The following is a 22,187-nucleotide window of genomic DNA, read 5'->3' as shown; positions in this document are numbered from 1 at the left end:
GCGCGCCTCGCGCGGGGGGGTTGCAGCTCTTCGCCAATCAGAGGGCTCCTCGCGCGCGCAGGGGCGTGGCCTCGGCGCCCTTAAGATGGCGGCGGGTGAGGGCCGGGCTGTGGCAGCTGCTCGGGCTCCTTTATCTCGTTTATCTCGTTTATTTGGGGTGTTTTACCCCCTTTCCCGGCGCTCCGGGAGCGGCCGGTGCCCCGGCGGGCCGCGAGGAGGAGCGAAGGGGGTGGGCTCGCCCCCAAAGCCCCGCCTTGGGGCGGTGCCGTTGAGGCGCCGGTTGGGCGGTGCCTCCTTAGGGAGGGAGAAGGGGCCGCTGGGCTCCGTGAGGAAAGGAGCAGGAATTGGTGGTGGTGTCAGTGCCTTCGAGAAGGAGGGGCTCCAGGGCGACCTTACTGCAGGTTTTTAAGTGCCTGAAGGGACTCCAGGAGAGGGACTTTGGACAAGGGATGGAGTGACAGGACACAGGGAATGGCTTCCCACTGCCAGAGGGCAGGGATAGATGGGATATTGGGGAAAACATTCTTCCCTGTGAGGGTGAGGAGGCCCTGGCACAGGTTGCCCAGAGAAGCTGTGGCTGCCCCATCCCTGGAAGTGTCCAAGGCCAGGTTGGAGCAGCCTGGGATAGTGGGAGGTGTCCCTGCCCATGGCAGGGGGTGGGCTGGATCGTCTCTAAGTTCCCTCCCAACCCAATCTGGGATTTTGCCTTTTCAGAGAAGATAATCTCACGTGGTGGACAAATCACAAGCAGCCTGGTTTTACATCAGTTTAAGGATATTTAAGCTGTTACAGGCCATTTCCACAGAGTAAATCCTTGCACAGCCCCTGAATTCCACACACTGCTGTGGGAATGGCTTGGGAATCATCAATCACCCAAGTCCTGCTTCCAGAGTCTGGAAGGGCTGGAAGTACAGACCCAGCCCAGGATGGGGTGGAGTAAATTGGGAAGGTCCCACAGCAAAGAATCCATTTCCTTGTCAGCAGTGGAAACGTCTCCAAATGGGTTTCTTGGGAGACTCTTCCAACAAAGAGACTTCGAAGAGTCGGTTCTTTCAAGTCCATTGGTTGGATGGATTCAAACTGAGAGAGGGCAGGTTTAGATGGGATATATGGGGAAAAAATTCCTCCCTGTGAGGGTGGGGAGGCCCTGGCACAGGTTGCCCAGAGAAGCTGTGGCTCCCCCATCCCTGGAAGTGTCCCAGGCCAGGTTGGAGCAACCTGGGCTAGTGGAAGGTGTCCCTGCCCATGGCAGGGGGTGCAACTGGACGATCCTTAAGGTCCTTTCCAACCCAAACCATCCCATGATTCTGTGGTTAGGAGCTGCATTATTGGACTGCCACACCCCATAGGACAAAATCCATGTTTAATTTGGTTTTATTTATGTTTTTCTTGGGGCACTGGGAGGTAAATTGTAGAGCTCCAGGCAAGCACTGGGGCTGCTCCTGACTCCATGTGTTCCTGTGGGGGCTTTGTACACACACAGGTATTTTTTTTTTCTATAGCATTATTCTGAAAGTGCCCCTGTTTATTATTTAGGCAGAATGACAAGAGGAAGCAGCAGAAATTCCCAGTTTTTATCCCTGCAGTTGCACACCCCCTCCCTTTTTTAAGCAGTAGGTAGTCAAAGCAACAGGAAGACAAAAAGACATTCCTTTAAATCCTTGGTCAAAGAGGACAGGAAATACCTTTCCTTAGTCCAAATTCTCCTGCTGGCTGAGAATCAAGTGCAGGGCTTTCAGGTCCAAAGATTCCTGTTGGGGAGAGTCCTCACTCCAGGAAAAAGAGGGTTTGTTTGTGAATACTTGGAAACGGGAAGGTTCTTTATCTGGTGATCTTGGATTGTAATGTGTGTTTTGTGTGAGTGTCTCAGTGACTAATCCCCCTCCTGAATGACCCCTCTGCTCCCTGACCGGGTTACTCTTCCCTTGCTCAGTTTTTTCCTAACCCAAAAAAAGACTTTTTATGTGTTCATTTGTGTCTTTGCAGGGTGGGGGTTGAGACACTGGGAGCTTTTATTTAATACCTGAAGCGTGCTCTGTGATCTGGGCTTGTGAGCTGTGATTCCTGGGGTCTGCTGTGAGTGATTTGCAGCAGTTTTGGAGGGGCTGGCACAGAGATATTGGTGATTGGGGTTTGTATTAGTCCTGCTGATAAAACCCCGTGTAAGGGAACACTCAGGAACAAGGGATTGGTTGTTGTTATGTGTTAGGACCCAAAAGAGTCAAGAATAGAGATCAAGGAGTTCAAATTGTGGTGCCTCAGCCAGTGTTTTCACCTTCCCTGTTTGGAAAGCAGCTGAGTTCATTTTATTGAAGGTGTTGGTTTTGCTGGCAGGTTGGAGCCGACTCCTGCTGATTCCTCCTCTGAAGGGGCTGCTCAGAGGGCACCAGGAGCAGAGGAACCTCAGAACAGGCCTCTAGAGCTGGAAGCAGAGATCCAGGCAGCGACAGCGACATGGGAGACAGTTCCCCTCATTCCCCTGGGCTCTGTCTGTGTCGGGAATTCAAACAGGACACAGTTCCCAGGGCCAAGAGGTTGTTGGATTCCGCAGCGCAGCTCCAGGCCCTGCAGTCAGCCAAGAGGGTTCGTGTGTTGAGTCATGTCTGCAGCACTCCAAAGCCATCAGAGAACCTGCTGCTCCTCTCCCCAGGTTCTCCCTGCTCCCATTTTCTGGATGACAGTGGCCAGGGCGACCTTGCTGCCAGTTTTTGTGGGTCCAAGTACGACGACGTGACCATTTCCCTGGACACCAGCAGGTGCTTCGATGACACTGAGCTGGATGACTCCCTGCTGGAACTGTCAGGCAGTGAGAAAGGGAACTCTCCTTTCGATTACACCGAGGAGGAGATCCAGGAAATCTTGGCAGATGATTGCACGGAAGCTGAGCAGCACCTGATTAGAAAAAGCCATCTGAGCCAAAGTGTAAATGAGGAGAGCGGACAGGCCGGGAGCAGCAGCTGCAGCGGGGCCTCAGTCAGGGAAGATGCCTCGGAGATTGCAGAGGAACCAGAGGCACCTCTGCCCCAGGAGCATCCCCCAGTCAGTTCTGGGTGTTATCCTGGCTTTTTGAGTGGAAGTGCTGGTTTGGGTGGGATCCACCTGCAGCAGGACCTTGACCTGCAGGATCTCCTGCGTCTCAGCCCCTTTGCTGTCGGCGGTTCCGATGAGCCCGTGGAGGGCAATTATCTGGTGGAGGTGGAGAGAGAAGCTCTAGAAGCAATGATAGATGATTGTTTAGGATATACAACTGCTGGTAGCTGCATTCTGGAAGAATCCTTGGAGCCTAAAGGCCAGGAAAGCCTGGCTTCGGATTGCCTGGGAAGAGCCGTGCCCTTGTTTCACCTTGGTGATGAGAGCCCAGCTCCTGGGTCTGGAAACAGAGAACTTCCCAAAGCAACAGTGAACTTGTTTTCAAGGAAATCAGACTCTCCAGAGGATGGTGAAGGGGAATCTCCAGGAGCTGAGCAGCCATCAGGCGACATTAAAGTAAACTCACATCTTAATTCTTGTAGCTAAAATGTTTTTAATTCCATTCCTTTGGGTTTGTACTTGTGGTGATGTCCATAGTCACACAAGTGCCGTGTTTGTACAGGGGAGGATTTTTCAAGTGGAGCAAAGTGGGATTTTTATATAACTATACAAGCAAAACTTACATGGAATGATTTTATTTGGCACATTAATCCCCTTTTTCCTTACCTTTCCAGTTAAGTGACACAACTATAGTCCAGACTGTGCAGGAAGAGACATCCAGTGGGAAGAAACCTGGCAAAGTTATTACTGTCCCACAGGAGAAGGAGAAAAGGTAATTTCTTAGCAAGTCTGCACTTTGAGAAACATCCCAATTATTTCCTCAACCAATTTGTTGGTTGGGTGCTGCTGGGTTTTATCCTTGTCATTTAATTACCGTGCACTGAATTAGGGGGAAAAGCACTTAATAATTTACTCTGGAAGAAGGGGAAGAATACTGGGATAGTCCGAAAGGGAAAGGAGGTGGTTAAGCCAGTTTGGGGCAGTGGTTTGAAGGCAGAACCGGGGATGTTTGTGCTGTTGGGCTCCTCCCCGAGCGCTTTTCCTGCAGATGGCAGCAGCGGAGCGGGTCGGGATGGTTCCTGCTGCTCTCCCCTGCTCCTGGAGGTGCCACTTCGGTGGTTTTTCCCTGCAGACCTGCTGCTCTCGGGTGTTCCGTGCGTTGCTGTTCCCGGCACGGCCCTGGGTGATGAGAAAGATCTGCTTTTGAGGGCTCTCTGCGGGTTCCTGGCGAGGTAACCAGGGCAGTGACCTGCCAGGTCACTCAGCTGACCCTCCTGCTTTGCTTTTGAGTGTTTTATCTTTGCAGTTTCAGTAAAACAAACACTTATATTTTTTTCAATCACGGAACAGGGCTGCAAGGAGGTCATGTCTGTAATAGTTCTGAAGGGCACTGTGCCCTCTCTGTCTTCTGCAACCTAATTTGACAAGTAATCTAAAAAACACCCTAACACTATTTATTTATTATTTTAAAGACTGAAACAACGGCCCTGCATTTCAGAAGTGAAAGTTGAGCAAAAGAAACGTTTCTATCCAGAGTGTGCACCCCCACATGATGAAAAGGGTACCCCCTATAGCAGGTAAGCCCTCAGGTGAGATGGGGTGAGGCTGGTGGGGAGGGAAAAATTGATGTCCTGGCAGGAGGCCTGGCTGGCTGGACTCGTGTTCTTTGATGTTTTTAATGTATTTGTTTTCAGAGGGGAATAAAAAGTGCCTGTTACACTTGCTGCAGCACCACCAGGCACACAATTCCTGTACAGGACTCAGTCTTGCTCCAGGGCTGGTTCAGATGAGTTTCAGGGTTGGGGATACCTGGGAAAAACGTTGTAAAGGGAATTTGTGTGTCAGGGATGTTCCCAAAACAGGCCTGTGTCAGCTGGGAAAAGCAGAGCTGAGCTCTGGCTTAGCACTGGAAGGTAAGTCGGTCTTGTCAGTTCACAACTATCCCAGAAACATTAAGCTTGGAAAAGCCCTCCCAGCCCATGGATCCCCCCTGTGCCCCATCCCCACCTTGTCCCCCAGCCCAGAGCACTGAGTGCCACGTCCAGTCCTTCCTGGGACACCTCCAGGGCTGGGGACTCCAAACCTCCCTGGAACCTGTGAACTCAGCCTGGGGAGATCTTTACTCCAGTGCTGAGGTTTGGATTCAGTGCTGACACCTCCCGTGTGTTGCCCCAGCCGTGTCATCCCAGAGCAGAGGTGCCAGGGAAGGGGTTGTAAAGAGCAGGGTGTGGGTTTCAGCTGAAGGGTGACATCTGATGGGGAGGCCTGGGATGTTCTGAAGGGCAAAATGTTCTGGTATCTTCCAGCCATGGCCTCCCACTGTGGTTATTTTGAGTGTTCACGGGTGCAATAATTGTCATTTCTGGCGAGTTGTAAGGAAGTGACAGTTGTGTGGAGCCTGCACTTACCCGGGCACAGGAGCAGCTGCATAGCCACAGGGCTGCTTCCAGTGCATGAATGCAGCATAAGTAATGCAGAGGGGACAAGGCAGGCAAAGCTGAAATGGCCTGTTTTCTCTTCCTTTCAAATTAAAAATGCAAGACGTATGTTGTGAGTCACAGAAAATCAGGCAGGAGCTCTAAGTGAGCGGGGCTGACGAGTGAAATACAGCTCTATTTTGCCGGGGAAGAACATTGTCTGGGATGCACACAATTTGATTTTCTTATTAGTGCAAACCTCTCTTTATTTCCAAATAGCTGCGGGCTTGGAATTCAGCCCGACAGACAGCGTGGGCTTTCCCAGTTGTCCCAGAGAAACCCTCTCAGTGGGCTGGCTGTGCCCTGTGTGCTGTTCCCAGGCACCTGGATCTGCAGCAGATGCCTTTTGGATCCTTTGCATGGGAAATGCAGAGTGATCCCAAGAAATTCATGAAGGAAAATTAGCAGGTTTCTGAGCCAGCAAGGGAATTCCCTCTGGGAAGCAGTAACTAATATATTGCTGCTACAAATCTTTAGCTCTGTTTTGAGTTGCAAATCTCCTGGCATTTGTCTCAGTGTGATGTTTGCCTTTGCTATCCCATCTTTTATGTAATCTGTCTGTTCTTCCTTGTATCCTGGCTCCTGCTGCTGGGTTGTCTGAGGGAATTCTGGCCTGTCTACAGCAGAGATTTTTGTCTTCTCCCTCATCTGCACATTATCTTGCACTTGCAGGTTGTCTATAAATACAACTTTCACCTATATATCTTAGCTATCTATATCTTAGATATGTTATATATATATTATATATTCTTATATTGGGTGATTGAGTGCTGAAAGTCACGCTGACTGGTTGAAAGAAATCCTTTTATATTCAGAATAAACTTTTCACACCGAGCCATCTCGAGTGAGTTGGGAGACAACCCGTGGCTCTGCCTGTGCCTCCTCTCATTCTGGTTTCTGGATGATACTCAATCTGAATAGATAAATTTATTTGCAGCTTCCTAGAGGGGTTTAAATGCTGCTGAGGCTGCGTTGTGGCAGCTGTAAAAATGAGATGTGACTTGAACATCTGCTCAGCGATGGGTGGCTGATCATTGACCACACAACATTTTTGCCAGTTGACCATTTGTCAGCGTTTGCACCTCGTTATTGCCCTTTATCCAGCAGTAAATAGAATTATTTCCCTCTTGAGGAGATCTCCCTCAGCGATTCTGGGTCTATATCAGCCACTCAAGTAATGAGGCTCCTAAAACTGTGTTGTTTGGAGCAAAATCATAGACTGGTTGGAAGGGACCTTAAAGATCATCCAGTTTTACCCCCCTGCCATGGGCAGGGACACCTTCCACTAGACCAGGTTGCTCCAAGTCCCATCCCTGGCCCTCAGGTCCCTGGGAAGCTGACCTTTCCCTAGCAGGATTCTAGCAGGACTTCTCCTTGAGGCCTGATGTGTTTGCTAGAGGTTTATGATGTTTTTAGCAATTCTGTCAGACTTCTTACAACCTGGCAGAAACCTGATAAATTATTTCCTTGGATCACTCTTGAATCAAAGGGAGAGGAGGAGGAAATACCTTGTAAAGAGTCACAAACCATCTGGTTCTTACTGTAATAACAAAGATCAATATCTTTAAAAAAACAGACAGTGTGTTTAAGGTGATGGAAAGGGAGAACAGTGTAAGGGAGCATATGGAGAAACAAATCTGTGAAATACAAATGAACTCTGTGCTTGCAGACTGTGCCTTGAAAGGATCTGGTCTGTTGATTGATGCTGAGCTGGCTGAGGGGGAAAAATAAACTTAATCTTGAAAGAGTTTTTTCCTGCCCAAATTCATTTGGCTTGAATGGAGAACAGGCAGGGAAGGTGCAGGACTGGGGCTGTGCTGCCATAAAGGAGGAATTACCTTTAGTGGCTGAGCCTGGGAGGGAGATATCACTTCAGAGGAAATGAAATCCACCTCCAAACCCTAAATTTCAAGAGGTGTGGGTTGGGGTTTAGAGTAGGGGATGGAGTAGGAATTGATAAAGCAGATTTCTAGGAGGTTTATGGTGAGGGGAGTGGGAAGAAGTTACCAGTTCTTAGGGGGTGATAGTCCTGGTCCAGGGGCTTCTCTCACATGGCTTCTGTTTGCAGGGGGTTTGCAGAGATAATCAGTTTCTAAATGAGTGGAACTTGCCCGAAAGTCTCATCCTAAATCTGTAGTTTGGTCTCAACTGCTGTGAAAGGATGAGGGATGTTTTAATCTGAACTGCCACGGAACAGAACTTATTTAGGGTGTCACTGTCCCCTTTCCTCGGGTGTAATGGCCAGAAGGACTCTTCCTCTGAGCCCTGGGGTAGATGGTTATGTGAGGCACTGAGGTAATAGCTTTTTCCAAGTATTTGTGGGGTTAGGCTGCCCCTGAGACTTTCCTTTTTCCTCTGGAGAGGAGCTCAAACCTCTTCCTGGAGTGAGTCACAGTGGTAGTTTGCACAGCTTGTCTGCCCTCAGGCTCAGGGGTGAAAGGAAATATTCCCTCTGCTTTAAGACCTGGGACTCACAATGCCAAGGGAGGGAACTGACCTGTGGAAAGGCTTAAAAATTTGTGAAAAGCTGTGATTTCTTGCACACTTATTGCAGACAACACGAACTGCTGTGTGCAGTGAGAGTTTGCCTTTTGTGAGCTGTCCCGGAGAACCTCCTTAAACAACCCATCCCAAACCCATGGATTTTTCAAGAACACTTTTTTAAAAAATCCCCTCTGGAAGTATTGTTTTTTTGGACACAAAATGTCAATTTTCTTTTTGGTAAATAAAAGCTGATGCTGCAGTTTTTGAAGGAGACCTGGAATGGCTCAAGAGACGCCCCGTGATTCACATCCCTCACGTGACTGCAGTGGCAGGATGGAAAATCCTGGGGGTTTTCACTGGCCAAGGACACACTCCCCTGTTCTTTCCAGAGAGACCTGGGAGAGATGGACTCCAGCAAGGGCAGCATTCCAGGGAAGGAGCTGTTCTGATTGAATACAGGCTGAAAGAAATCTCTCCCCAGCTCTTGGTGTGACCAGGTTGCTTTGGCTTGAGACCTTCTGCTCACTGCCTGTTTTTGCTGCAGAAATAAAACTCTGTGTTGTGGATGTGCCAACCCTGTACCAGGCAGATGTTCCTTCTCCAAACCACTGTTTTTTCAGGAGTTACCCCCTCCCATGGTTGTCCATACTCCTTAAGATTTTACTGTGCTTTGCAAACCAGGTGGGTTTGAGGTTTATAAATTGTGTTTCCTGAGTTATGCTCATCCCTGTGCACGGAGAAGAAGAAGAAGAAGGAAAAAAAAAAAGAGGTGACAGAGTTGGCTTTCAAAATTATCTTTTGCAAAGTGCAGAAGGGGCAAAGCAGCCTCTAATGATGTGACAAAGCTTTGTAGCACTCTGAGGCCTGGAGATAACCAAGCTCGTTGAGGTAATTTGTTTTTTTAATCTTGCTTTTCTGAGGCTGCTTGGAGTTTTGTGGGGGTTTGCCTTGCTATTTCAGAATGTGCAAATGAGAGGATTTAACGTGAGTGCAGCACTTTGGGAGGAAAATTTGCTGCTTGTTTGAAGTGCCTGTTAGTTGAGCCTCCAGCCTTTGTGGTGGGCCAGGGAGAAAGAGCTTTGCCAAGGAGGTGATAGAGCACAAAGCAGAGTCCCTGAAAGGACTGGCTTTAAACTTCTAAAATATCAACTTCTTGCTTTCCAAGGTGCCTTCTTAGAATGTGGTTTTTCCTTTCAAAACCTCCTCAGAGGAAAATTAGGTACCAGCTGCAAACCCCAAGGAAATGGAGAAGGTTTTTTTCAGAGAAGATGCTGTTCCAGCCTCTCATAGCAACGCTTCTCTTGTGTTTGTTTTAACTATTTGACTTCCTTTTGCAGAAATTACCCAAGGTCCAACAAGAAACCTACCCAGAGGTACAGCCATACCCACTGGGTGAGCAAGAACTTGGCCAAACTCCACGATTTCCAGAGCATTCCCGACCACTTCCAGTGTAACCCCGTTTGATTTTGCTGTGTTCTGCATTTGGAGTTGATAACTGGTCTGGTTTTTAAGTGGTTTGTATTTGGAGAAGTTGTCTTTTAAAAAGGCCACTGGGAGTTTCTCTGGTTTTGAAACATTTGGGGCAGGTTTGGAAATGCAATTTAAGAGTTATCTGCTTTGTGGGGGGCAGCTTTTATGCTTTGCACCCTTTGAACTGCAAACAACCTCCTCACAGGTCACAGGTGCAGTTGGTGTTCAAGAGGCAGGATGGGATGTCGGATCATTTCACTGATGGAAGCTGGAAAACGGGCTTTGAAGGGGAAAAAAACTCGATTTCAAGCTTGGCATTGAATCTCCTGCAGTGGTTGGGATCCCTTTGGATAACATGAGGGTTTAAAACTGTGAGAAACAGCTGTGGCTGCTGTTCTCCTCCGTGTGACTAAGTTGTGTGTGTTACTGTGAGCTCAGGAGGAGCTGCTGATTTCACTGCTGGCTTGTCTTGTTCTCTTGTTGCTTTTGTCCCTGGAAAGTTTGCCTTTTTTTGATTGCTTTTACCTGTTTCATTTGTGATTTCTCTTGTAAAAGTATTTTACGAGATTTGCACTCGAGTTTATAAATATTTTGTACCTGTTAAATGTAATTTTCTTTTTTTCCTGTGTTACTGAGGCCCTTCTTTCACTTGCACTTGCCTTCCTGGGCTGCCCAGATGAGAGTGACCTTGTGTTCATTTGTGTGCCACAATCCAACAGCAGCTCCTGATCTCTGTGCTGCCTCCATCTCCTTCTCTAACAGAGCATAAAACCTCCAAATTCTTTGCAGTTGGAGAGGATGATCTTCAAAATGCTCTTCCCAGGGTTGTCAGCAGGACCTTATGACCCCTTTAGGTGTTTGTGGGGGGAATTTGGAGAGCAAATTAGGTTTATTCATGGAGGAAATCGTATTATATTTTCATCACAGTAATTTGATTTGGTTTGGAGATGCTTTTGGTTAATATGATCTTAAAGAGATAAAATTGAAACTGATGTTTTTAGGGTCGTGGTTCATATATTTTGTTCTTTTGCCCTTCTGGAGCAGGACAGGAGGAAGTGGCTTTGAAAAGCAGGGGAAGTTTTTCTCACTGTCCCAGATGTGCAGTGACTGAGACACAGAGAATGGAAGTAATTTGTGCCAAGGATAAGCAGGGAAGCTTGGAGCAGAGCCTGGCACTGCCTGACTGCACTGACTCCCAGATAACACAGCCTCCAGTGAGGGAGGAATCCATGGACAGCACGTTTGGGGGTGGGTTGTACAGCTGGGGGTGGTGCATGGCCAGTGTTAGGGCTTTGTGTCAAGAATTCTCCAGCAAATATCACATTATTGATGCCCCCAGAGCCTCTTGGTTGACTTTTACCTCTGTAAATTTTGTCCTCAGAGAGCCTTTCATGGGAGGAGAAGGGGAAATCCCTTGGCAGCACTGATTGGGAAGTGTGGGGGTTATTAGCACACGGTGGTTGTTGTCCCCTAAACCAGTGAATCCCACATATTAGGTGTTCTGAAAAAGGAATAATTTACATGTGGTCCTGAGGGCAGTTTCACCTGCTGCCCAGGTCACAGAATTCCAGAACAGTTTGGGTTGGAAGGAACCTTAAGGCTCCTCTCCCTCCACCCCTGCCATGGGCAGGGGCACCTTCCACTCTCCCAGGCTGCTCCAACCTGGCCTTGGACACTTCCAGGGATGGGGCAGCCACAGCTTCTCTGGGCAACCTGTGCCAGGGCCTCCCCACCCTCACAGGGAGGAATTTCTTCAACCTCCTCCTAACAAAGTTTGCTTCAGGCATTCTGAGAAGGCCACAGGGGCAGCAGGAGCCTGAGTGCAGAGCCTCTCACCCCCTCCCGTGGTGAAAGCAGCCTGGCTGGATTGCTGGAGGGTTTCTCTGATACTGAACTGCTCCCAGACTGGCTCTTTGGAGGCCAGAAGTAACTCAGCAGTGGCAGCAGCTGCTGCAGTCACACAGTGCTGGGAGAGGGAAGCTCTGTCTCCACCAGTGATGGACAGTCCCTGCTGATCAGCAGGGGGAGAGCAGTGGGAAGGCCACAGGAAATCTGCTTCCTTTGCTGAAATTCAGGATTTTCCACGATTTTGTTATGTATCTGTTTATGGGGTTATCGCTGAGGGATGTACAGCAGCCAGGGTGTTGTTTATACCACCTTCTCTTAAAACAGGCTTTCTGGTGGTGGTTCTGCCCTGCTGAGAGAATGAAATCCTGCTCACCAGGCAGCACCTGACCCTGGCAGGGAGGGGATGGTGTCTGCAGGGTGCTGTGGCTCAGACCAGCTTCCCTGTGCTGGACACTTTGGGCACAGGCAGGTGCCTCCTCCCGAGGTGTTTGTGCTCCTTGTGAATGTAAAACTCTCACATGAATGAACACTGCCAGCTCTGCTCTTCGAGAAGGGATCCAGGCTTCTGGGCAGCTTTGTGGCTGAAAATTTCCTTCTTTGACATTGCAAGTGATTCATATCTGCTGAATGGTGGAGACACTGCAGGGGGAGGGAGGGATTGTGGATTAAACCTTCGTGGAAGGACGTGCTGTGTGTTTGCTTGAGTGTAGCCAAGGGCTGTGTTGATGGTTTTTATTTTTTTTTTTTTTGCTGTAGTAGAATCCAGTGACATCAGTAAGGCTGGAAGAAGCTGCTTTGTGCAAGCCCTGCGTGAGCTCTGAGATGAAAGGCCTCACAATTAAAAATTTAACAGCGTTCATGGATGTATTACAGGCAGCCAACAGCAGCTGGAAGACAATGGGACTGAAATTAAACTCCTATGTGGGGTTTTTTTTTCTGCCTTCCTCTCAAAAAACTAACCAACTCTTCCCTACTTTTGTGCTGTAAGGGGGAAGAAATTATGTCCTGAAACAGGAAATAGGGAAAGCTGGTAATATTCTCCCTTTGGCTGAGAGGATTTCTAGTGCCATGCAGGTGCAGCCTGTGCTGAACAGGTCTGGATGGTATAAATAGGCTTTATTTAGCAGTTGGTGGCACTAAATGTGGGGGTTTTGTCAGCTAAAAAGGACAAAGTGTCAAATGGCATCGTGGGGCTATGTCATTATTGCCACTCAATGGCTTTGCATCCAGATTCCAAGGAAAAAGATGGCTTTTCTGGCTGCCAGCTTCGCTGCCTCCATCTGGGATCTGAAATTCAAGCTGTGTCTTCCCTGGCTCTGTCACTAATAATAAAGATTCCTCATTTGGAGCTTACTTAAACAAAATTGATGCTGATGCAGGAGCTGAGAGAGAACCCAGCTCTCCTTCCTCGAGGAGTGTGGGCTAAAGCACCAACGAGGAGGAACATCCTCATTTTAATCCACCGGGTCATCAGACAATTTAATAGACACCAGATTTGTGGAGGAAACAGAAGATATTTTAGCATAACAAGCATGTTGATCACGCAGCTTTTTAACAAATGCTAGAAAGCTGATGGAATTTGGTCAGCTCAGCGTCTGCTCCCAGACTCGGCAGTAATGGCTCATTATGTGTCGTTAGGAAGCTTTTCTGCAAATCTGGGGAAATTACATTTGGTGGGGAACATATGGTGTAATGTTCAACTCTCTCCTTGGGAAGTGCAGGCTGACTACTCAGTCAAAGAGGTGCCATATTTTTATCAGGAGAGTGGATGTGCAGCTGTGACATTCGCTTTGGAGTGAGGTAACCTCTCATGTCTTTGGCAAACACTGGCATTAGCAGCCTGTTCCTCCTCCCAATTTAAATCTCCTCCAGAAAGTCATTACCAGCTGAGATTGTACTAACACTTTCCGCCGTGTAGGTGTTTCCTCCTCGGATGCTATTGAACTGTCAAGGAATAAAATGCCTAATGTTCTCATTTTCCTCGGAGGAGAGAGCCCAGAGCTTGTGCTGGTGCCTGTGGTGGCGAGGGAGGTGTGAGAAGTGGCTGGTGCTGTGTTGTGAGTTGGAAGGACACGCTGTGCAGGGTTTGTTTGCTCCACACTTCCTCCCGCGGCTCCGCTTTCCTAAACTCGTGGGGGAGGAATATATTGGCTAAATTGTACTTGTAGGCATAATATTACAGTGCTTGGAAGGATGGAGGCAAGTGGTGCTTAACTTTAAACACTGCCAGCCCTGAGTGTGCTGGCAAAGGGTTCTGTTTGCAGCTTCTTGCTCCTGTTGTGCCCTCGGTCTCTGCTCAGTTGATTCTTGGAAATCAGTGGGATTAATCCCCAGGGGCTGCTGGGGGGCTGCTCCCCTTTGCTTTTAGAGATCAGCAGGGAATCAGCACTTGCAGGGCTCTCTGGGCTCCCTGTCATGCCAGCCCACTCCCACTTGCTGCTTTTTAGTATTTATTGAAACCTCCTTTTTCCAGCTCCTGCTCCAACAATGAGTCAAAATCAGCAGTCAGGGAAAAACACGCGGGGAACGTGGGTGGCCTTTGGGGTATGTTCTGCTGTGGCCCAGCATGACTTCCCTCAGTGTGTCTTGGGTTTATTTTTCCCTGATCCCTTCCCTTTATTGACTGTAAAACACCTCAGGAGTATCTTTTGGCAGCTGTTGTTGGGAATGAGGTCTCTGTTCTAAAGATGGGCTTGAACTCACACAGGCCCAGAGCCTTAATGGTGTGGGACTCTCATGGGTGACAGTGGAATTTAATACCTAAACAGCTTTGATGTTTATGGCCCTCAGAGAAGCAGGATTTTAAATAACTTTCTTCTCCTATAAGGGGAGAACCTTTTCCCAAAGCATGGTCTTGTTGCATCACTTCAATCTTGAGTTGCTGAAAATATTTTCTTGAACTGAGTGGCTTGGAGTCCCTCTCTGAGCTGAGTTGCTGCCAGGCTACATTTGTTTCTCCTCACTAACAGCATTATTTCCTTACTCTCAAACCCTGCAGTTCTGGGGCATCATGATGACCCTGGAACCTCCTGCCCTGTCGTGGTGTGAATATTGACACCGACCCTTTGCATTTTAATTCTCTTCTACCACTCGAGTGGTCCCATTTCTGTTAGGAGAGAAATGGCTTAAACCTGTCGCTGGGGAATAACAAAGGGGGTTTGCTCTTCATTCCCAGGGACAACTGTCTTTAAAAACAGCCACACAACCCCCCAACCTGCCAAATTACCCGGGTGAGTTTCCTCTTGAGCACCTTCTGAGGGCTGTTTGCTTGGCTGTCTGCTCCCGGATTAGGAGAGAGCATCTCCCTTATCGTTTTGCACATGCTGTACCATCTGTCCCAAATCTCCCTTTGGAGGGCTATGGATTCCAAATGCTGTTTCTTTCTTTGGGAGATAACAGCCGTGTCTGAAGGATTTTGCTAGGTATGGCTGTGGTGCTATTTATGGTGCAGGGTTTTTTTTTTTTGTCCTGCAGCCAGAGTGAACTCTGAACCTTCCTGGGTTTCTCCACCCAGACATTTTGGGTTTAGTCACTGGGAAATACAGGGAAAGCCCCCCAGTTCTGTGGGGTGTGTTCTGCTAGGAGCAGGTGAATATAAAATTACCAAATTCAGATGTTACAAGGACACAAGAGATGCCTTTAATCTTTTATTGTACATTATAAAATGTTTATTGCTCTGTCTGTATCAGAGGTGTTGACCTCTCCCTCTTGGTGATGGAGGAGTATGTTCTGGCAAAGGATCCACTGAAGAGACCTTTGGGGTTGGCCTGTCTTCTGAAACCAGCACAAGGGAAGCCTTTGCTTGTTCACCAACACATCTGCAAGCAAACTTCCCTGTGCCTTTCTCCCAGACCAGCCCTTTTGGAAAGGCTGGTGCCAGTGGAAGAGGAGAGATGGCTGAAGTCCTTCCTGCCAGCCTGTTTCCTTGCAGGGACTTCTAACCCAGGCTCATCTGAGTGCAGGTTTGTTGTAACAAGATCCAAACCCTACTCAGGCCAACCTGTCTTGGCATTGGATGGAACAAGTAGGATCCTGCCTCATCCCCTAGTGCATATGGAGTGGTCTCGTAGAGTAATTAAATAAATACAGATACCCCATGGCACACTACAGAGAGTAAACCTTGTCCACGTGATGGTCCTGCATCTACCAGCTTCCAGAGCACCAGCAATCCCAGGGATCCTGTCAGCTTGCAAACATCAAGCACTTAATAAGAGAGAGGAGAACCCCAGCCCCTTTCCCGTTCATCCTCATCCTTTTTGGGAAGGGCTGTCTCCAGCAGATACCTGCCCTTCCAACACCACAAAAATAGCGCAGGCACTGTCAGGAGAACCAGCCCTTCCCACAGGAACCCTGCTAAAAGAAGCATTTTAAGAACCTAAGCCCTCAGAAAAAGGTCCCTCAGGCCAGAGCCTTCCACAACAAACAGCTCTTGCCCCTGGAGCCCTTGCATAGCAACCGGTATCATCAGGTATTTTGTCTTTTTTTTTCTTTTTCTTTTTTTTTTTTGCTGACTGGCTACATTTTTATGGACCTTTTATCACACTGGTGGTGGACTCAGGCCCAGCTGAAAATACCATGAAGAAAATGGTTGAAATTATCCTTGGAAGCTAAATAACAGCTTCTGGTGTCCCCTCGTGTCTGTCTGTGCCTCAGTGTTCCCCGGTTTTCTGAGGTGAAGAGCACCAGTGTGAGACAGGAGAGACAGCAGCAGTGAGAGATGTGCTGCAGCCTGACCGGAGAACAACCAGGGGAGGTTCTCCTGGTGGGAATGGAAACTGGGGGATGCCTTTTTTTTTTTTGTTTCTAAAAACCCACCTGCAAGACGTGTCACACAACACACATCGATGAGCAAAGCGAGGCGAGAGCGCACAGCAGCCAGAATTCGGCTCGGTGGTGGCCTTTGGGATGAGCTTCCCTCCATTCCTGCTCGGAGAGGGGTGTCGGTGCCTGGTGCCCGAGCTCACGGGAATTCTGTCAGGGTGGAGTGACAGTGAGACCAAATAAAGACACAACAAAACCTCGTACGTTCCCAGAGACAGGAAGGTCCCAGAAGACGGAGCGTGAGGGTGGAAAGGAGTGTGTGAGACGTTGCTCCAGCCCAGGTGATCCACGAGTCCGGGTCAGCACCTGTCTCACCGATGCTTTTCCGTCTTCTTTGGGTGTCAGGGATTTCTGAAGGATTTTCCTTCCTGGCCAGATGTTTTGCAGGAGGTGGGAGGAGATGTCTGCCAGCAGGTGACAATCACTGGGTCTCTTTCCAGGTCGCTCTGACAATATTTCACCTCCCCAGTCATCACGGCTCAGAGGCAGAAAGTGAGAGTGAGGGATGGAGTCCATCGATCAGGTGACAGGCCTGTCATGCTTCGATGATATTCACTGAGGGCTTGTTTTTTGGAAACTAGGAGAGAAGAGGAAAAAAAAGGGAGAAAGGATGGATAGAGGGGAAAAAAACCAACCCACATCAGAGGTCAGTGCACTGTGCTGGTCAGGTTCTGTGAAAATTCTTGTCCCATCCCCTCATGATGATGAAAAAGGGCCAGAGCTGAGCCTTAGGCTTCTGTAGTTCCTCACTGCTTCTGAGTGAGCAGAAATTAGTGAACTGTTTAAAATAATAAATAAATGTGAAGCGGTGGGGATGTGCCAGAGAGAATAGAAACACAAGGAAGTTAAATTAATTGAAAGAAGTCAGTATAAATTACAGGCTCGAGCCTGTTTTAAGCTGAGCCTGTTTACTAAGGCTGTGACAAACCTTTGACATCGTGCGTGTTGCCAGCCAGTGCTCCTGCTGATTAACTTTCAGTTAATTACAAGAGCAGTGTCCCTCTTTGCCACGTGCCACCTGAGGGCTGTGGAAGGACCCGAGGAACTCGTTTTTCTTCCAGAGGTGTTCAGATAATTCAGAATTGTGGGTTAAATCCTGATTTCTGATGCCAGTTCAGGCCCATCCAGAGGCGTGGCTGGCGGGCTCAGAGCACGAAGTGGCGCGTGGGGGTGGAGGGTGTTCCTTTTTCGCATCCCGGCTGCAGGGGGAGGTGTTTACAGAGGGTTTTTGGGTGATTCAGGGCTGTGCCCTGTCCCCAGCTCTCACCTTGCTGCGCAGGAGCCCCCCGCCCTGGTGCTCCGGGGTGCTGTTCTCCGAGGCGCTCTTGGCTTTCTCCTTGCTGTTGTTTGGCTCGTTATCTTTGATGATGTCGTACTGTCTGCAGAACAGGGCGATCACCCCTGACAGGAAAAACCATCAGTGATCACACAAACGAGCTCAGCCTGCCGAGATCAGAGATCCCTCCTTGCCAGCCGCCTTTGTGCCTCCTCGGCAGCATCCACAATTCCTCACAAGGATCATTTTCTAACACAGCCAGGCAGCCCTCTGGCTCTTTCCTTCCCCCGTGCCTAATTCCATGCTAAACTAGTTAGGCAGGAGGACAGAGGCTTAATTATGTTCCAACTTCCCTGTTAATAAATGGGACAAGTGTTTTAAGCCCTCACGCCAACAACCAGCCCCTGCGGTTTGATGGGATTTTTTTGCTTTGCAAACACAGGGGCTCCTGGAATTTCTGGTTAGTGAAAACGTGTCCTCTGATCTCTGTCCTCTGAGGGGAAGAGGAGCTGGAGCTGGCAGAGGGGAGGCAGGTCCTGTGTGCCAGCAGCAGGACAACACCTGCAGATGTGCAACAGCCACGGCAGCACAAGCTGCAAGTGGAAATTTCCTCCCGCCCAGGCACATGGAGAGGGAAGCAGGGGCAGCCATGGCACGTAAGAAGACTGCAAATGTCTGTCTCCAAAGCTTCCTTGTGATGCTTTCACCAAATAACATCTCTGCCTGCACATTCCAGGCACGTAGGTTAAGTAGGTCCAGGCAGATGCTGCTTTTCCCTTACTGAAAAATACTCCTTAATAGCAAAATGTGTGTAAAACTTCCACCAGATCATCACAAACTGCTCTGTGAGGTGAGTTGTGGTTATGGCAGCTGCCCCCAGGCTTTGCTGACATGCACAGAGATTCCAGTCCTTTCCCTGGGAATGGGGACAAATGGCTGATCCTCGGAGAGCAGGTGTTAACATCTGCCAGGGTCACACCTTCCGTGATCTCAGAGGGCAAAACTGAGGCACAAAGAAGCAAAGTGCCACGAAAAGTGCCAGAAACACCGACAGCACAAGAGTTTGGGGCTTGGCTCAGTCCAGAGCCCTGGGCACGGACTGGTTCCAGTCTGGATTTGCTCAAACATCATCACACAGGGCGGGTTAAGAGCTGGAGGGGGTTTTTTTTTACACTGAGACTTTGTAAAGAACCCACTCGATGCAGAGAGATCCTTCCCCCCCACCCCTCCTCTCCTTTTTAAATGTAAGTCATCTGTCTGGAAGGGAAATTGTGGGATTAGCAAATTCTTTGTTCCCAGCTGATCTGAGTTTCAGATTATTCTACAGGGGGAGATGAATCAGTTGTTCAGTCACTCCATGTAATTATTCATGATTGTTTTTCCTGGCAGGGCATTTAAATTTGGATGTGCACAAGTAAAACTTGGCATAAATGCTGAAAAAATCATGGACTAGAGGTTTTGGAAACCCTTTAATTTAGTTTAGGTTTTTGTGTGGTTGTCTTTGGGAATAACTTCTGCCCTGGCTCTGGAGGTGCAAATAAGGGCAAAAAAAATGTAATACATGGATTCACTTGTAGAGAACTTTGCAGGACACAGTTAATCCTTCCTTCCCCCTCTGTGATGAGGAATATTCTGTGAGTGGGAAAGTGGTTTGACTGGGACAGGGGAACTAAACATGAGTGGCAAAGGCTGTCTTGTTATGGATCACAGATTCATCCTGCTGCTAATTACCCTCCCTGCCAGATTTCTTCGGGTCACCTGAGCCATTCAGGGAGCAAATGTGGGATCATTAATGTTTTACAGGCAGCCAGGGGACGCCAGGGCTCTGAACAGAGAACAAACCTGTGCAAACTTGACTTCCCATTAACTCAGGGGTGTAATTTCCAAACAACAGCCACTTCAGACACACTAAACCGACAGAGCAGGAGTTGGAGGGGTTTTCCTCTCCCTATTTACAGGCTTAAAACACAAGTGAGACCTCCCCTAGGTGCAATTTCCTGTAAGATCTGTTGACATGTGGTGCCAAGCTCTTGTTGGAAAACTCTTCCATATGCTTCCATTATTTTAATTGGTTTTAAGTAGGTTTTAGTGTGTACATTTATATATATATATACATATATATATAAAATAGTGGGTGTGGAGAGTGAGACTCTTAAATTTCTGTTTTGCATGAGTGTTGGAGTCATATAATATCCAGATAATTACAGATGCCCTGTATCATCTGAAGGGCTCGAGGCATCCCCTTGGATGTTTGGGTGCCCCATCCCTGGAAGTGTTCCAGGGCAGGTTGGACAGGGCTTGGAGCAGCCTGGGTTTAGTGGGAGGTGTCCCTGCCCATGGCAGGGGGTGGGACTGGATGATCTTTAAGGTCCCTTCCAACCCAAACCAGTCCATGATTCCAGGGCTGAGGGTGTTATATTCAGATCATTCTGGAAAAAAATGAGATTACAGGATTAGCCATTGGGAATTGGCTCCATCAAGTCCATTATCTACTCCTGGTGGACCAGACCTCACCCACTGATTCTCCTGCTTTTGGCACTGCCCAACCTTACAGCTGAGTACTCCACACTCCTGGTGGGAGGAAGGGTCTCTTTTCAGGTCTTTCCATGATTACACATGCAAACCAAGCCAGCCAGCCATCCCTAGGGATACTCTGTGGATATCACATGCTTTTGAGGGAGAGGTTGAACTGACCTGCCCACATAAACAACACCACAACAATGATGAGAATTTCCCCCGCTCGCAGCTGTTGGTTTTTCTTCGCCATCTCCTTCATTGTCACCTCATCTGCACAAGGGGGGAAAGAGAGACATGAAACCAAGCACCCTGAGCCAAATCTGCAGCGTGTCAGGGTCACAGCTCTGAGGGAGTCCTCACCCTGACAGGAGGGCAGCTTAGATGGGATGTTAGGAAGAAATTCCTCCCTGGGAGGGTGGGCAGGCCCTGGCACAGGTTGCCCAGAGAAGCTGTGGCTGCCCCATCCCTGGAAGTGTCCAAGGCCAGGTTGGAGCAACCTGGGCTGGTGGAAGGTGTCCCTGCCCATGGTAAGGGGTGGGACTGGGTGATCTTAATGTCCCTTCCAAGTCAAACCATTCCATGATTCTGTGATTCATTCTCTGATTCTGTGACATCCTGAAGGGACAGAGCAGGGACAGGATCAACAGGAGCTGCCACAGGGTGAGCCCACATGTTACCTGTCCCTGTGGTGGCTCTGCTGTCTCTGTCCCTGTAAGTGCTGTCTGTGGCTGTCACAAAGCCTTGCAGGCTCCAGCAGTTCCAGGAGCCTGGAGCCTGGCAGGATATTTTGCAGTGGAGCCCTGGGATTCAGAAACGAGCAGAGCCTTTTTGCAGGGTGTAATTCGCCTCCTTGGCTTCAAAGCACTAAGAAGATTACAGTTCAGGCCCCCAGGAAGGGAGCACTGCTCCTCTTAGTGCTTTCAGATGAACAGCAATTCAGTATTTACAGCCACCAAATCTTTTAATAGAAAGAATCAAGAACTTGCAACGTCCTTGGAACCATGGCCAAATGCCCTGGAACAGGCTGGATCCTCAGCAGGCAAACAGGGACCTGTGTGTGCCACAGCCCTGCACTCCCAGACCCTTTTTGGAGCAGGGATTCTTGCTGACAGAAACCCCTCAACAATCTGGTTTGGCTTGAGAGGAACAGGTGAAGGAGTTGCCAGCGAGGAAGTGCCTGATTTCCTCCATGGAGATATCCAAAACCCAACTGGATGTGATCCTGGACAACCTGCCCTGAGCAGGGCTTTGCACTGAGTGATCTCAAGAGGTCCCTTCCACCCTCAGCTTTCTGTGATTTGGCAGAAATATTTCAAATGTAAGAAATATTGGGGGTATTTTTTTTTCCCTGCTGCCTTGGAATCCAAGCATGGAGACTCCTCAAATCCCACAAGTGCCAGTGCCATCCAGAGGGCTGGTTCCACATGAGTTCACAGACTGCTCAGGAATTTCCCCCTGGCATTCTCCGCTTGCAGGGAGCTGGACACACAGCTCCCAGAGTGGAAACCTTCTCCTCCTCACTTTGCCTGTTAAACCTCATCTGAAATGGGAGAAAGGAGCAGCCCGCCTTGGCAGCACCTCCGTGTCACCTTGTGCACCCCTCAGCCTTGTCTGCTGGGTACCCTGAGGCATCCTGCTTGTCCCCTGAGGGCTGTGAGAGAACACTCAGCCCCCTGTGTGTGTTTATCCCAGCCATTCTCCCTGCACAGGATCCTGTTTCCTCTCTGCAGAGCCCTGCGCTGCCTTGGGCGTCCCGGGGGCCACATAGGAACTCACCCACACTTGCCTTTATTTTTAGAGGCTAGTTTCTCAGCTTCCCTGGGGGTCTTGAAGAGGACTGGCTCACTGGCAGGGCTCTGGCCTTGGATGCTGATGGACTGGACATGCACAATGTACTCAGTGTCCTCCTCTAGGTCCCAGAGGGCACAGGAGCGGGTGGTGGTGTTCACCTCCTGGATGAAGCGCAGCATCCGCACGTCCTTCTTCTGGAAGCCGAGAGAGGAGAGCACAGAGTGGTGGGGAGGCCTCCCGTGTGCACTGCTGTCCCCTAAGGCCACCTGCCTCCTGCCCTGCCCACCAGGGACGTGGGGACCCATGTTCCCTCTCTGCAGCCACCAGCACGCAAAGCGCCGCTGCAAAGAGGACGGGGAGCCAAATCCCCTCGGACCACAGGGGGCAGGACGAGAAGGAATGGGCTTAAACTGCAGCAGGAGGATTTGGGCACCGAGGGGACCTGGAGGGGGAAGACGAACATGACTGGAGCT

At 49.2% G+C, this 22,187-nt stretch overlaps 2 protein-coding genes across 5 annotated transcripts in view; one reads left to right on the top strand and one right to left on the bottom strand.

The window, feature by feature from the left end:
* The first annotated feature begins 3 nt into the window (after positions 1-3).
* Positions 4-22,187, top strand: part of S100PBP (S100P binding protein) — a 26,018-nt gene continuing 3,834 nt past the window's right edge. Inside the window, exons 1-5 of one of the 4 annotated variants that reach the window (XM_017828392.1) lie at positions 4-95; positions 2,335-3,486; positions 3,705-3,802; positions 4,503-4,607; positions 9,329-10,113. In XM_017828392.1, the coding sequence (XP_017683881.1) occupies positions 2,455-3,486; positions 3,705-3,802; positions 4,503-4,607; positions 9,329-9,455 (1,362 nt within the window). In that variant the 5' untranslated portion in view covers positions 4-95; positions 2,335-2,454 and the 3' untranslated portion in view covers positions 9,456-10,113. Of the gene's footprint in view, positions 96-271; positions 402-2,334; positions 3,487-3,704; positions 3,803-4,502; positions 4,620-9,328; positions 10,114-22,187 lie in introns of those variants that run through there. The other 3 variants (XM_017828394.1, XM_017828395.1, XM_017828396.1) reach the window with 3 other exon arrangements.
* FNDC5 (fibronectin type III domain containing 5) lies at positions 14,646-22,107 on the bottom strand. Its single transcript, XM_017828397.1, has 5 exons — positions 21,710-22,107; positions 20,101-20,193; positions 17,398-17,531; positions 16,125-16,707; positions 14,646-15,488 (listed from the first exon to the last, which is right to left on the bottom strand). Exons 1-4 carry the CDS (start codon positions 22,017-22,019, stop codon positions 16,666-16,668), a joined length of 579 nt encoding a protein of 192 aa, XP_017683886.1. The 5' UTR covers positions 22,020-22,107; the 3' UTR covers positions 14,646-15,488; positions 16,125-16,665.

The sequence above is a fragment of the Lepidothrix coronata genome, unplaced genomic scaffold, assembly GCF_001604755.1.
Source record: "Lepidothrix coronata isolate B3197 unplaced genomic scaffold, Lepidothrix_coronata-1.0 Scaffold147, whole genome shotgun sequence".
Taxonomy (NCBI): domain Eukaryota; kingdom Metazoa; phylum Chordata; class Aves; order Passeriformes; family Pipridae; genus Lepidothrix; species Lepidothrix coronata.
Note: the sequence above shows the minus strand (reverse complement) of the source record. Positions and strands in the feature narration are given on the sequence as shown.